Source organism: Sceloporus undulatus, chromosome 1 (assembly GCF_019175285.1).
Source record: "Sceloporus undulatus isolate JIND9_A2432 ecotype Alabama chromosome 1, SceUnd_v1.1, whole genome shotgun sequence".
Taxonomy (NCBI): Eukaryota; Metazoa; Chordata; class Lepidosauria; order Squamata; family Phrynosomatidae; genus Sceloporus; species Sceloporus undulatus.
This window is the reverse complement of record NC_056522.1, coordinates 188,869,902-188,885,288: the sequence shown is the minus strand read 5'-3', so window position 1 is coordinate 188,885,288 and position 15,387 is coordinate 188,869,902. Positions and strand designations below refer to the sequence as shown.

Here is a 15,387-nt window from a genome sequence, read left to right as displayed (position 1 = left end):
AAAATGAATAAAATGAATTGACTGAGACAGGGTCTGATCCTGGGATGGGCTGTTCTTGGTGGAAGTATGATCCACTGATGCATGTCCCTGCTGGTTGGAAGGAATGACAGCAGAATGGATGCATGACAGCAGAATGGATGCAGTCCATATCACACATCCTGTGTGTTGAGTGATGTGCTGACGCCGTCTAACTAAAAAGATTGCGTGTACAGCGCTGTGTAAATTTACAGCGCTTCATAAATAAAGGTTAATAATAATAATAATAAGCAACCCTGTTCCTATACTGGTAAGTATGTCATCCGGAACTGCTGTTATCAGTGGAAGAACTTCTATCAGAATAGAAGAGTATTTATCTCTGTGATAGCCATGATATCTTTGGCAATGGACAACTCGCTGACAGGACTGACGATGTCATCAGCTCTGGTAGTACTGATACAATGAGGTGGAATAGTTATCTGAACCGGAATAAGAGCATGACAGAACTAAAGTGACACTGATGCCGATGTGGGCATGGAAGTTCAGAAAGAGGCTTTGTATAAACTGAAGCTCAACTGGAGAACGAGAATCTCTTACTCTAACAACAGAAGACTCCCGTATTTCTCCATCTGAAACATGGACTTTTGACTCATCTTGAGTGAAAATAGTCTCTGTAACCATAGTATACTGCTTCTGAGAAATTGGTTATGGAGATACCACAGTCTCTTGAACGCTATTTCAGATGCAAGCTTCCAGAGATGGGTGGATGATGGAACTACTGAATGTGAAGGAGGTAAAGGGAAAGAGTTCTCCTTTGATCACTTCTTGTGTTTGTTCTTCAGCACCGTCTGTGCTTCCACCTTGAGAGACTTGCCAGAGGTTAATTATCAACAAGGAGATGTTTATCAGTATCTTCTCTGGCCCTTTTAGCTGTACAAATGGTCTCCAAAGTACATTTGGCCTTATGTTTGGGGCACTGATGTCGGTTGGAACTGAAGCTGACTTCTCCATACATGGTACTGACTTTTTTGAACTGGAGGCTTGATGTTGAGTACCCGCTTTGTCTTTCAATGTCGAGGGCTGTTAATGATGCTCAGGCTCTTGAGGCTTCAAGCAGAGCTTTAAGGTGGAGCTCTCTGTTGTGTCTAGCTTGTTGTGTGAATGCCACAGAGTGTGCACACAAAGCACCAATATGGGATTTGACCTAACACTGAGGGCACTTCAAGTCCACATTGGCCTAGAACCTTAGTGCTGTGTTTGACACACTTCTTAAAAGAATCCAGTGGTGCTGCGAAAGCCTGGAGGTCTGGTGTGGCTAGAAATCCAGTGCTGACAATTAATGTCTCAAGGAAGAAGTCTTCCAATCTGAAGTACACAAATGCTATTCCTGATGAGGCTGCAGCAGCTGCAGCAGATGAAAAGGAACTAGCAGCTTTTGGTGGGAATCCCTTTATGTAGGGATACTGGAGGAGGATGTGGCTACTGTCAGAACTCTTCAGAATGCTATGGAACATTGTGAAAGAGGCACTGTTCAGGATAACCCCGTTTGTGTGAGTCACAGAGACCATGAACAAGAACTTAAAAATCCACTTGTAGTAAGTGCTGATTATCTTCCTCTTGAGGTTTTACTATATTATGAGTCATAGTATTTAAAAATACACTTGCCCCTTGTCACTTGCGGGGGAACTGTTCTGGACCCCCCGCAAGTTCCAAATCTCATGCATATTCAAGCCCCATAGGCTTGAATGGGATGAGTGCTTGTGCCCCATTGAGGTTAATGGCAGTTGCCCCTCCGCAGATTTTCAAGTCCACGGATCTCAAGTCCGCAGACTTGGAGGGGCAACTGTAGTTGCTAGATAAACAGATATGTTTTGCTGTGCCATATAGGAGATGCTAATGTGCAAAACATACTAACTGTAAAATTATGTATAATTCCATTAATGTAGGAGTGGGAGTCTGTCCAGAAGTTGTTAGACTGCAGCTCCCATCAGCATAGCCAGTGTTGAGGAATGCTGGCAGTTGGAGTCCAGCAACATATGAAGGACCATATGATTACTATCCTTGCTCTTAAGTAAGATATTAGTAATTCAGATAATTTTTTTTGTCTTGGAAGGGAAGAAATCATATCTTTCTTTCTGGGAGCCCTTAAACATAGTGCTCAGTTTGCTGTGGTATCCTGCAGCTTATTGATTTGTTTTGCCACTGGTGGAAATAGAGGAGTGACATAGTAGCAGATGGATCTTTCCCTGTACACAGTACTCATGAATATCCTGGCTAATTCTGCTAGGATTTAATGATCTGAACAAAGCCATTGTATATTCCAGCTGAAATGATGATTCTGCATGGCAGTCAGCCACATGATTATGTGGGCAGCAGTAAAATAGAATTACGATGGTCTACTAAAATCTGTTGGCAGTTCTGTATTGGATGGTTGGGTGAAAAAAACAGGGAAAGCCTAGCATGTGAAGTCAGTGTTAATAGAGAATTGTAGATTGGGGATCTCTTTTGAATAGGATACCTGTTCAGTGTTCCACTCCCCAGCCCCTCTGCTTTTTCTCCTTCTACTTATCTCTCCATTCTGTCAGTGAACAATTGTGAAGAAGGAGCTTCCAGACAGTTAGTATTCCTTGAGGTAACTTCCTTCTGCACCAAAACCATCCATCTCTTTTTCAGTCCACATTAATCAATAGTCTACATTTTAACCAAGACCATTTCTGTTATGTAGAAATGGAAATTGAGTCATGTTGTATGTATCTTTCACCAAATAGTTGTGTATATGTGTTATCTGCAAAGGTCTAGTCCCAGTAGGAGCAGCCAGTGTTAAGTCTTCCCTGTAGTACTGTGATGAGACTCCAGTGAAGTAAAAATTGTTTCCCATATTATTGAGATTTCTTGTATTCAATAAGAAAATGTTTATCAATATCAAAATGTCTGTTTAGGCTTTTGGTTGAACAACAGACTCTTTAAGCCAGAAGGAGGCATTCTGACACTTCCAGATGTCACCCTCAACCAGTATGGCCTGTGTCAGAGATTGTGGAAGTTGTTTAAAATATGTGGAGAAATACTAATATGTCCCAGCTTCAGGCAAAGGAGGAGAAAATACATTTACATCAGAAACTGCTAAAGTAGAGCTGTGTGTGACTTTCCAGATATTGTACTATAGATCCCATAAGCCCTAGTCAAGGCAAAACCAATAAGGCAGGATAATGGGAATTATAACCTGCCATAGTCTTTTTCCCAAGTCCACTTCTCAGGAGCAAGAGGATGCTTTAGAAATAACATAGTTTACTTCTCCACCTTTTACAGGTAATCTCCCACCATATCGCTTTCACAAACTCCTTGCTGGCTAAGCCAAATGAACAGGCATGCTTGAACAAAGTGATTATACTAGACATCCTGTAAAATGAGTTGACTAAAAGTGCTCATTTTAACAGCTCACTTTACATTGTACTGCTAATCTAAATCCCTGCCTGCTCTCTCCTGTAGCCCTACTCACCAGAACCACACCCCCTAACTCCACACTCATTCTCCCCTTTCAACGTTGACGTGCTCTCTATTCAACTAGCATACAACATAACTTTTGCTTACCACACACATTCATCCCTCCCTACTCTCACATTTTACTTTACCCTAAAATACTATTTGTAATGCACCCTACTTTAATTACTAGATAGCACAAACATGCAAAGCTGTCAGGCATCACACAGTCCCACTGGGTCTGGAGAGCCACATGTTTGCTATCGCTGCATGAAAGAAAAATATCTGCTGTTTGGAAAGAAGGACTGCCTGAAAGTGTTGTGAAATTGAAATCACCTTCAGTCCATGCAGTGGCTTTCTAAGGAGCTCTCTCTTTTCTTTTTGTGTTTGTTCCTAGTTGTGGCGATCTATGACTACACTAAAGACAAGGAGGATGAACTCTCCTTTCAAGAAGGTGCCATCATCTATGTCATTAAGAAAAATGATGATGGTTGGTATGAAGGTGTCATGAATGGAGTAACAGGACTCTTCCCAGGGAACTACGTGGAGTCCATCATGCACTACTCAGAGTGAAGACCACCATGGATGGCAAGAGGCATAATTGCCCCTTGCTTGTCAAGGATTGTGGGGCTCTCCAGATCTCCACCAGCACATGGGAGAGACCCTGGCAAGTGAACTGAAGGATGGGAGGAAAGAAGGAAGGATCATTGTAACAAAACCACTCTAACTTTTATTTTATTTTATTTTTGCTCCTATCTCCCTTTTTATAAAATAGTGATTTGAGTTGTTTTGAAGAAATGGCTCTTCCATTGGCCAGCAGTGGCAGAGCTGAGCATTATGAGAGATTTTAATAAACAGATCCATTCAGGTGTAGAGTCAGGCGATGTAAAGAGCTTGCCAATTAACTGATCCATTGTTCCAGTTGTGACCCATTCAATCTAGACATGGGATTTTTCTCAGGAATAATTGTAAACCCTGGTACTGGGACATCCCAAATGCCAGTGTTGAAGGATTGACTTTGATAGGCCATTTGCTCCTTTGCCCCCTACCCCAGCCTGCCACCCCCCTCCAGTATCTCTATGTTACACACTATTAACTATTGCAAGAGTAGTATTGTGCTGACAAACATTTGGATGCACATACCAACTGGATCTCAGATTGGTTCCTTGCATCTCTAATCCAAATGCTTCTTTAGCTGTTTAGCACATGTAGCCTGTGCTGGACATGCAAGGAGCTAGTTTCAGGTTCACCTGTCTCTTACTTTTGACCATGTATGGGGATGTAGTTTCAGAAATGGAATCCTACTTACACAGACCCTTCTCAGGCACAGGCTTGGCCACTCGCACCTTTAAATTATTTTTAAGACATTGAAGATAAAACATCAACATTAAAGATTAGGTTGTGTCCCTCATTTGACTTATAGGTAGCCTTATTCTCTGAATGGCAGAGATAACCAATCCACAAAGTTGGGTTATTCCCCTTGTGCTAGGAAACATCGCAGGAAAATTTAAAATTAGCGTTGGAGTGCTCCCCACTTTCCAAAGGATTTAGAGAATGGTTTACACCCGCTTGCCTGATGTTGTTCGGATAATGCTTTCAGGGCATGTGTAAGCCAGATGTGGTGGATCTGCACATCAGCCCTGGTTCTTCTCACCAAGGCTTGATGTAGTCTGAAGGAATTACCTCATGTTTTATATGTTGGGGAATTAGACTGGAGAGAATATCTCTGGTAAAGGGGAAAGTATGAGTTTACTTGCATGCTTCAGCTGAAGCCCTGATCAGCTCAAATATTTATCATCATGTATACCAATGAGATGGTTTAATTTTTTCATTTCCAGATTTTGGAACATATTGTAAAATGCCTGTGCAAGCAGGCAAATATTTCCCAGTTCTGTTGGGTAATTTTACTAGGATTTCAAAGGGCTCCCTTATTTATGGTTTTCTTTGAACACTAATTAGAAACTGAAGAGAGTCATACGCTGCTTCTCCCACCCCCAATCAGTAAAGTGGTGGCTTTTTCTTTCTGTGGATGCAGTCCTGCTGTGATGGCTTCAGAGCTTTTAGGACCAAATCAGATGATATCTGAAATGTAGTTGCATTTGGTTAAACAGCAGCTGTGGAGGCTCTTGATCATGATTGAGCCTGAGATGAGGAGTGGGCTCCCCTTGCACTGAGTGTGGAAGGAAATTGCCGTTGGTGGCAGGAGCAGCATCTCTGGCAAATAGATTAAACTGGATAAAGGATTTTTCTTGGGACTGTGGGAGTCTGTGCTTGCCACCATTTCCAATCCCACTTCCCCCACCCCCTTTAATACCAGGTATGTGGAATGTCATAACCTACTTCATGTATCATCTGAGTTGATTACATAGATCTGTTAAGCTACACTGACTAGTTGAGGGTGCATTGACACATGAAAAGTAATGTACTTGGAACATAGGTTGTACCAGCCTTTCTTTCTTAAATTAGCCAAAAGTTCATTAACCCAACAAAACCTGGTAATGTATTCACACTCCCAAACTCTGCAGGCTGTATTGGTTTAAACCACCATGGCAGGAAGGTTGTGGAATCTTGCCATTTTGTTTTATGCTATGAACAAACGTCAGGTATTACCAAGAGTTACTATCCTAGCATAGAAGGCTGTGGTCTCTAATATTATTACTTCTTAAGTGGATGGTCAGAGTGCCTGCAAAGATGACAGACTCAAATCTTAAAACTAAGCTGTGTTGCCTTGACCATACTCAATAAAATGGAATCGCAGTTTGGTGGGATGAGCAACTGTGGCCTTATAGATCTTTTCCCCTACAACTACCATCAGTTTTAGTCACCATAGCCAGTGGTGGTGGATTATGGGAGCGACAGATGAACAACAATTGTCCACCCTGAAAGGACTGGCTTGTTGGGGAGAGCTGTGTCATTTGGCTAGATGGAGCCATTACCATTAAGAGTTTGTCCATATAATCGTTTTTCAGGAGGTATGGAACAAATTCATTGTACCAGAGGTTTAAAAATAGGTGTATTGGCACTGTCTGGAAATATTAAATAAGATTTCCTTTCTTGCATAGCTCATGACCCTAATACAGTTTTTTGCCATGATTTCCATTAGTAATGAATGACTTTCATTGAAAAGGTACCTTAATTGTGCCAAAATACTTTAAAGCATGATAATTTGGAGTGATACATTTCATGTTTTTGCCCAGTCAAAACTTGTAAATCTCAGACATGTAAAAATATTTTGGGTAACACCCCCCTCCCCAGTCGAAATCTAAACAATTCCTTCATTTTTAAAATGCATTAAAATTGCCATCATTATCTTAATCTTGATTGCTTGCTTGCTGAATATTGTACATAGTTTACTGCTGTGTATGAAACCATTCTCAATACAGGGGCATGTATATGCTGCACAAGACTGGAGCCATATGAATTGTAGCGGTTAGTCCTTCTGAAGGGTGCAGCTACACTGGGGTCCAGGGCCCCACTGTGTACACATTCTTAGAAACAGAGGTGACTGCCTCATATGCTGCTTTGGCTGACTCACTTGGTCAATTATTATGACATTTTATTTTCTTTATATCAGTTCCTTCAATCTTTATATCCATTGTAATTCTCTCTTGCAATTGTTGATGTATAAACCACTGGCAATTTATACCTTCTTTAAGTAGATTCTCTCTTCTTTTAAGTGCAATTCCCCCCATCTCATTCTAGCAATTGTTTATAATTGAGCCAACTTTTTTTGTTTTGTTTATTTCTCATTTCTCATGAAGGCTTCATGTGGCGATACCCACAATGGAAACTTTCTCTCTCTATATATATTTTTTACTTTAATTCTCACCTTCCATAATGCTCTCCTTATGATGTGGTTTTTAAATTCTTTATTCATTTTTACTTTATTATGCCTTAGGTATGTATGGTATGTGATAAACCCATACCTAGGTTTATGGCCTTCTAAAGACAACAACCTATTCCCTTGTAGTGTCATCCACTTTTTATCCATTCCATGCAACAATCATAATATGAAAAAAGGTATGGGACACCAAAACCATCCCTCTCTTTACTTTCTTGCATAATTTTCAGAGTATGATGGAAGATTATGCAAGAAAGTAAAGAGAGACGTGGGTTTCATTTTCCAGACCTTTTTTCATATTATGATGCTCGTTGTGATCTTCTCTAATGATTCCTATCTGTATCTTATCCCTTTGGCTTCTAAACATCTTGTTAGGAATACATAATCTCTTCTTTAGTACCATGGCTGGTATGTCTTTGAAGAGATTAATTTCCGTATTGTCAATCCTTAATTTCTTATTGTAACTTTTTTCAGCTATTTGATTTCTGACTTTCTCTGGTGAAATGTATCACTATGTCTCTTGACAGATTCTATTTCTTCGCCATTGAGGAATTTGCACATTTTTAAAAACCATTTTCAGAATCAAAATGATGTCTCGATACCTCCATCAAACCAGCCAGAATGGGGATTAATCTCCCATATAAATTTTCATTATATTGTTCTTTCAATCCTCTTAACTTCAGACATCTTTTCCTTTGCCTTATTTCTTTTAACAAATTTGCTTCACTTTCTTGTCCGTTGGCATCTCGTCTTTTCATTCCTAAATCTCAGCCACATCATCAATTACTTTACTCAGTGTTTTCTTTAGATCATTGATTTCTCCTTTAAAATCCTATCTTATTTCTCCTTGAATCCTTTAGCTCTTGATGTATCTCTAGTCTTACCCTATTAATTTCTTCCAGAAATTTTATGTTTATCATTTTATTATTCCATGTCACTGTTTTGTTCTGCTCCCTTATCTTTTCTCACAGCTACTGAGTTTTTCAGCTGTGACCTTGAACAAACTTGCCTTTGCCTTTGAGTTATATTCAGTCACTTATCTGTTTTATGTTGCTGTTCATAATTGCCGTGGTTTCAACCTAGTTTTTAAGTCTGTGAGGGTTTCTTCAACAGTTCCCCCTCCCCAATTTCTTATACACAGGAATTCAGTAACTAACACACAATGCTTTAAATATTTATAAAGTTTCTGCACTTCTATCATTACCTTATCTATAGCTTCTGTTCAGATAATCCTTAATATATAAACCTGTCTTAAATTCTATTACCAATCAATTTCTAAATCCTCTTCTGAAACTGTTTCTATTATTTTTATACATGGTAACATAAAATGTAAATGATAATATTCCTAACCCCCTCTATATTCTATTTAATATGTTCTTACTTCATCACATACTAAATTCCAAAAATAATTCTTACAAATATATCAATGGAAAATTAGTTAGAGTTGACTATCTCAAATAGTATCCAGTGACATTTCTATATTCAATCAGTTTCTCTCTTCTATATTCCATTATCCTAAGTTGATCACCTTTAAATATAATTCATTCATTCATTTCATTTTTATTTCAAAATTTTTTCACAACCATTTAAATTAAATTATTAATGTTAGTAGTCTATGATTTCTTAAAATAGTTAAACTTATTATTGCTTCCCTTAATCAGTCAAATACCCTTAATTAATCAATTTCCCCTGGTCTTTATATTTTCTAATTCTTTATATATTCAGTCTCTTGATACTTCTGTTCTTCTATTCTGTCATCAAATAGTCCTATTTGCTTCTTTTTTCTTCCTCCTCCCATTCAAATACTTCAGATTTCCAGCTGTTGTTTATAATCCTTATATTTGTAATCTTAGTTAATATCAAATAATTAAATAAAAATAATTTGTCCAACATTTTCTAATTGTATATATTTGGTAATTATTTGTAAATGTGTAAATACTTTTTAATAATAGTTCCTTGCATTTATCTTGAATAGTCTTATTTAAGACTATTTTTATTGTATTTCTTATCCAGTCCTATCTGCTTTCTCTCTTCCATTTCAGTTTTTGTTTTTTTATCTTTCTCTTTCTCAGCCTCTGTCAATTTAAGTCTCCATATCCAGTCCTATTTCTTTCCCATCGCAATTTCTTTTTATCTAGTCCTGTCTTCCTTTCTCCTTCTCTGTCTCTTTCTCTGTCCCCGTCTGCTTTTGTGTTCCTTCTTTGCACTTATACTGTATAGCCCCTTTATATTAATCTCAACAAATACTCCTCTATTTGTTACAGTTCTGTCATTACAGTTGTTTCAATTTCTTCCTGTCTACGCTGATAATGTTTCAAACACGCCTCCTCTTCTCTCTCCTCACGTCTCCATACAGCCTTTTAATTTCTGACTTTCACTTTCTCCAAATAAGTCCACAAAGTCTATGAATCTTAGGTGGAATGTTTATTTTGAAGATCTGCTTTTGTTCCTTCATTACCTTAAACTGAATTTTGATTGTACTAAAATTGGTAATGACTGGTTTCTGTTGGAAACCAAATGCGGTGGTGGTTTGCTCATGGGCTTCTCAGTCCCCATCCACGTCAAGTCTTCTTCGGGACTTCTTCTTGATTCTCCAATGCTGGGTCCTCGAATAGACTCTCATGAGCCCCTCCGAGTCCCCTTTATTGAGGGGACAATTTTAGCCACTTTAGATCTTTTTCCTTTGTGACTACAGCTGCATTTTGCTGCTTCCTGGCACCGGCTTCTGTGCCTTTCAGCTGTTACTCTGCCATCTTACCCGGTAGCAGAATCTTTTAAAACACCTTTGCAATATTACCAAGAATTTGGTTCTTCAGTGCTCATCTCATCACAGATGCCAAGACTTGAGTGACTTCAGCAAATTACTTTTTGTGAATGAATTATCATACAATTGGATAAAAAAGTGAAAACTATAGCTCAAGGTATTATGTGTTGGATACCTTTTTAAAAACCCAATTATGGTCTCTCTCTCCTCCCCATGGAGCTACTCATTACTTAATGAAGTCATGGCTAACAATATTAGGAAGGCTGTGTAATAAAACCTTGTATAATCCTCCAACTACTTCATTTGGCCCATAGAAACAGGTTTCTACTAGGATCATTCTACCCCCTTGTATATAATGTATATATGTTAAGTCTCTTAACAGACACACACACACAAAACATCTAAATTTGACTGTGATCACTGCCAAATGGAGGAGCATTTGCTGGGGTCAGATTGCATAATCCGTTAAGGTAGAATGGAATGCACATAAACCCGAGACAGACCATATCCTGGGAAGAACCTCTGTGGAAATGCAGGTGTCCACAAATGCGCTTACCATAGGCTAGCGCTCCTGCTCCTCCTCCTCCAGGTCCTTGCTCAGCATGCATGAGGAAGACGTGGTGCTCCACTCTGACTGTAAAAGAGGAGATACTGTGCAGTATCTTTGGGGAAGGAATTTGCTACATTTCTGTGTGGGAGCACTCTTCTCCTATTGCTGAGTTTCCTAGAACTTGCAGAGAGAAGGGACCAGTGGCAGTGACAAATTCTGGCTAGTTAATGAGCTAAGGCATAGTAACCTGTGCTGGTGAACAACAAGTGTTATGTGGATTAAGAAATTATATGTGAAAGTTATCCCCTTATGTTTGCATTACTCATCAAAGTGCCCAGAGGATTTTTTTCCCCTGTTCTTCCTTTTCTCCCAAAGATTATCCAGAGCTGTAAAAAGGCAGATGTACTGAGGAGAGTGCAGTTAGAGCCCTCATCTGGTTTAACTGCTTCTATAGGCAGAGATGCCTTTTCCCCCTTGCTTTACAGAAATCGTTGATTCTTCACATTACTGGTGCACTTTACTTCTGGTAGGGGGCCTTGTGTACTGTGGTGAACTTTCCAATAACCCTGGTTTTTCATTTGCCCCTCTTCCTCCAAAAAGGGAAAAGACAGAAAAGCAGGTTGCCTTAACTTTGGATTCCTCACATCACAGGTGAGTTGGTCTTTTCTCTGTCCTTTGGGGAAATGCCACATCATTTGTCTGAACAGAGGACACAACCAGAATGTGCAGTCGTTACTTATTCCAGAATAAGCAGACATTACTAAAGCATTCAATTGGTTTAGTGCAGTGGTTCCCAAACTTTGGTCTTCCAAGTGTTTTGGATCTCAACTCCCAGAAGCCCCAGTCAGCTTGACCAACAGTCAGGAATTCCGGGAAATGAAGTCTGAAAAATCCTGCAGGACCAAAATTTGGGAACCGCTGCTGTAGCTAGGGTCCAAACCAGTTAGACATTATCAGAAGCTTAACTTTAAGTTACAACCAAAAGCTGTCTCCAAGTAGACAAAATCAGCTCTGGATTGGCCAGCCCATCAGAAAGCTGCTTCTATGCCATCACCATTCTGCAAGCACTGAAGAAGGTGGTAAAGTTCCTTCTACTACAACCCAGTTTAAAGTCAACCATGGTAACATGGTGTAAAAGGCAAAAGCAAACCTAAAAGGACTTGTCTGAGCCGCAAACATGTTCCATCACACAAAGAACCAGCACTGCTTTGTGCTTCATATCTAGGGTTGCCATAATTGTCCACCACCACCAGGAACAAAATGTAGGAGAATTTGTTCCACATTTTGTGTCTGGCAACAGTGGACAACCATGGCAACCCTATTCATATCACTTCCCCAACTCTAAAGCAATACAAGCCTTACCAGGGCTGCTGTGCAATTCTAAAACCTGTCCTTGGTATGGACAGGTACTTCTGTAACACATGCTGGGCTTGGGCAGCCCTTTATTCACACATAGAATAGAATAGAAATTTATTGTTAAAAGCTAAAAGCTGTCACAATATAAAATATATCTAAACAGTAAATACAAAAACAGAGTTTTTTTTAAAAAATGCATAAAAATCACCAAAAACAACATGGTAAAGTTAATAAAAGAGATCCATCAACAAAAGGCCAATAATACATCATAAATGATAAAATAATAAAACCATAAAACTAGAATGGATCTAGCCGTCATTCCCATCAAGAAAGCTAGTTCTAATCTTGCTAGCAGCTAAACCAAATTTTGCTACCATAGAAGTAAGAAATGCATTGTTGCCAGCCAAAAGGACACAAGTCTGCTGAAAGCAAGATCTACCGGAAAGGGATTTCAAAATACAATCAAGAAACCTTTGTCTAGGAGATATATACAGAGGGCAATGTAGAAGGTAATGTTCTATATTCTCCACTTCCCCAGTTTTGCAGATAGTCTTAGATGGACAGGAGTGTTATTATATCTGCCCGTCAAATAGGCAGAAGGCATACATTGGAATCTTACAGCAGTAAATGCTTTTCTAGCAGGGGCCAAAGTAAGATTAATAAAGTAATACTCTAACCCAAATGAAGTCTTGTACAATGGGTACCAAAGAGAAAAAGAAGAGCTCGAAAGTGAAAGCTGATCGGCCCATTTGGAAGCAAGATAAATTTTCTCTTTGATCAGTTGCTTGACTCTGCGGGTGGCATAATTTGGAAGTGAGTCCACATTAATCTCATAGCTCTGTAATATTGTTCTAACTATAGATACCCAGGAGTTTGGAGAATTAAGAGATATTTCTTCTGAAAAACATTTTTTGGGGAGCTTAGAATCACTCATGGATAACAACTTTAACCAGTAGAAGGCAAGAGCAGTATGGGTAGCAGCTAGAAGAGTAGATTGGCCTGTTTCTGCTCTCAGAAAAGAAACAGGGGTACACTTAGGGACAGCCAACAGGGATCTTAGAAATAAGTTCTGAACAGTTTCTAAATTTGAGACACTTGTATCCCCAAATTTCTGCTTCATATAATAACTGAGGAACAATTTTTCTTTGATAAACCTCAATAGTAGGTGCTACTAAGTAACCTCCTTGAAGTCTATGAAATTTCAACAGAGAATTTATAGAGAGGGATGATTTTAGCTTAGTAGCAACAAAATGAGTTTTCCATGACAAAGGCTCCACATATGAAGTTTTTTTTACCAAAACCCACAACTTTGGTTTTAGAGTGATTGACTATTAACATTTTCTTTGTACAGTATTCATTTAGCTTCTTTTAGAGTCTGCACATTCCAATTAAGGTGACCGAAATCAAAAACAATATCGTCAGCATATAACAACACTGAAAGTTTAACATCCTGAATAGTAGCTGGGAAAAATTTTGATTCTTTTAAGGCCTGGACGACATCATTAATATAGAAATTAAATAAAGGTGCCAGAAGACAATCCTGGTGTACACCTCTGTCTGTGGGGATGCTATCGGATAGAACCCCATTAGCCCCAAGTTGAACCCTGATGGTAGTATTCTTACTGTTCGAATAGTCTGGTCTAGTGGAGTGCAACTCTTTCTGATTAATATATATTGCCCTCCACAGAATTCAGTGTATGAACATGAGTTTAAATGGTTGGATTTAGAACTAATTCTCACAGCTTTGTTTGATGCATATGCTAACGCATTAATCTTGGTGGCAGGCAATATGAATGCAAGACTGGGTTCCAATAATAAGATAGCTGAGAAACTTGGTTTAAGTCGCGAGGATTTTTCCCATATACCCATTAGGATTGCTAAGGATAAATGGATCTATTCACACATATTGTATGGACACTTTTCTCCCTGCATGAATTTTTAGATAACTAAAAGTGGTTTGCTTATAACAGAACAGGTAAGAAAATATCAACAATTTAAAACTACATAAAATCAATTAACAGGTGAAAATTAATGCTGTTGACGTGGAAGATGGCACTGGCTGCAAGATGGCCTCTCTGGTGGGTTTTCGGCTCTGCAATTCTCGCAGAACCAGTTTAAAATCGGCTGGGGGGGGGGAGGTACTGGGAAAACAATTCCACTTGTTATCCTTCTAGTTAATTGCATCCGGGACTCAAGTTGTTCTTGAGCCAGGTGTAAATATTGTTCATGGCTCGTTTTCAGTAGTATAAATTGGTGATACAAGTGAATGTATCTTTCCTTCCAATACTGCGTTTCCTGAACAGCTGGATTGGAATTTGATCTTGAATTGGGCCGTCACAAACGGGGTCCAACTGATGGGAGCCTGGCTGGAGTTTCATCCCACCTCCGTGGCCCGGCTCTCCCTCACTCAGCCATGTCTATGAATGAGAAACTTGCCTGACAGCAAAAACACGCCAAAACAGAGGAACCTGTTGCTGTAGCATTAGTGCTTAAGTTAGCATTTGAACTCTTAAGTCTGTCTCTTTGCAAAGCCCTGACCACCAGAGCTAGGTTTTGTTTAGTGAGCAAATCCAGGAAAATTGGGTCAAGATTCCATAGCTCAGTGTACCCTCAGTTTGAACAGAAATCTTTGGGCATGAAATGGTTTGGATTGTTTTCAGAGACCTGCGGTGTTTTTAAAAATGCATTGACATAGAGAAATGGTTCATAAGGAGCTTCTCTTTACTGTTTAAAAGAGACAAGTTTCTTTGACTGAGTGGGACAGTTAGAAGACTGTTCAGCTTCTGTGGAAGGTAGTGCCACATTCCCCTAGAAGGCCTACAATTCAGATGCTGTGGCTGCTCCCTGCCCACCCCTTGGCCATGATCATCTTCCTGTGGAGCTGTTGCAGCGGGTGTTTCTAGATTGCTCTCATCCTGCTGGTTTTATGCTTTGTATTCTGCAGTACTAATGTTGTAAAGAAATTCTTTGGATTTCACGCTTATTATTTTTTTGTACAAATTTGAAATCTGTCGAATGTCTACGGATGATGCTATCAATGTACCAGGCCCAAAGTAATCAGACTTTTTATGTATGTAATGTTGCATAGACTGCATGCTATATCAAGTCAGTGAGGGTGGTATTCCATCGATAAATGGTAAATTTTCTCCAGTTATTTTAATTTAATGTTTACTTTTTTTAAAAAAATAGGGGTGGGGTGGGAGAGATGGGAGGGCCTGGGAAATTGGCTCCCCTTCCTCAGGATCCTCCAGTCAGAAATCAAGTAAAGGTGTCAAAATGTTTTATACTGTTCTTTCAGTATTTGGCAGAGAGCAAATAGTTGAGCCCAGTTATGATCCAGTGTCAATCTACATACCTCTATAAAATGGTTTTCATTCCCCAAGTGCTCAGTTTTCCACCCCATGCAATAATGGCACACAGATC

The 15,387-nt window shown here is 39.3% G+C and overlaps 1 protein-coding gene across 1 annotated transcript in view; it reads left to right on the top strand.

The window, feature by feature from the left end:
* Window positions 1–15,141, top strand: part of ABI2 (abl interactor 2) — an 86,009-nt gene extending 70,868 nt beyond the window's left edge. The window contains 1 exon segment of the mRNA XM_042448236.1: window positions 3,851–15,141. Within this exon segment, the coding sequence (XP_042304170.1) occupies window positions 3,851–4,026 (176 nt within the window). The 3' untranslated portion in view covers window positions 4,027–15,141.
* Window positions 15,142–15,387: the final 246 nt, after the last annotated feature.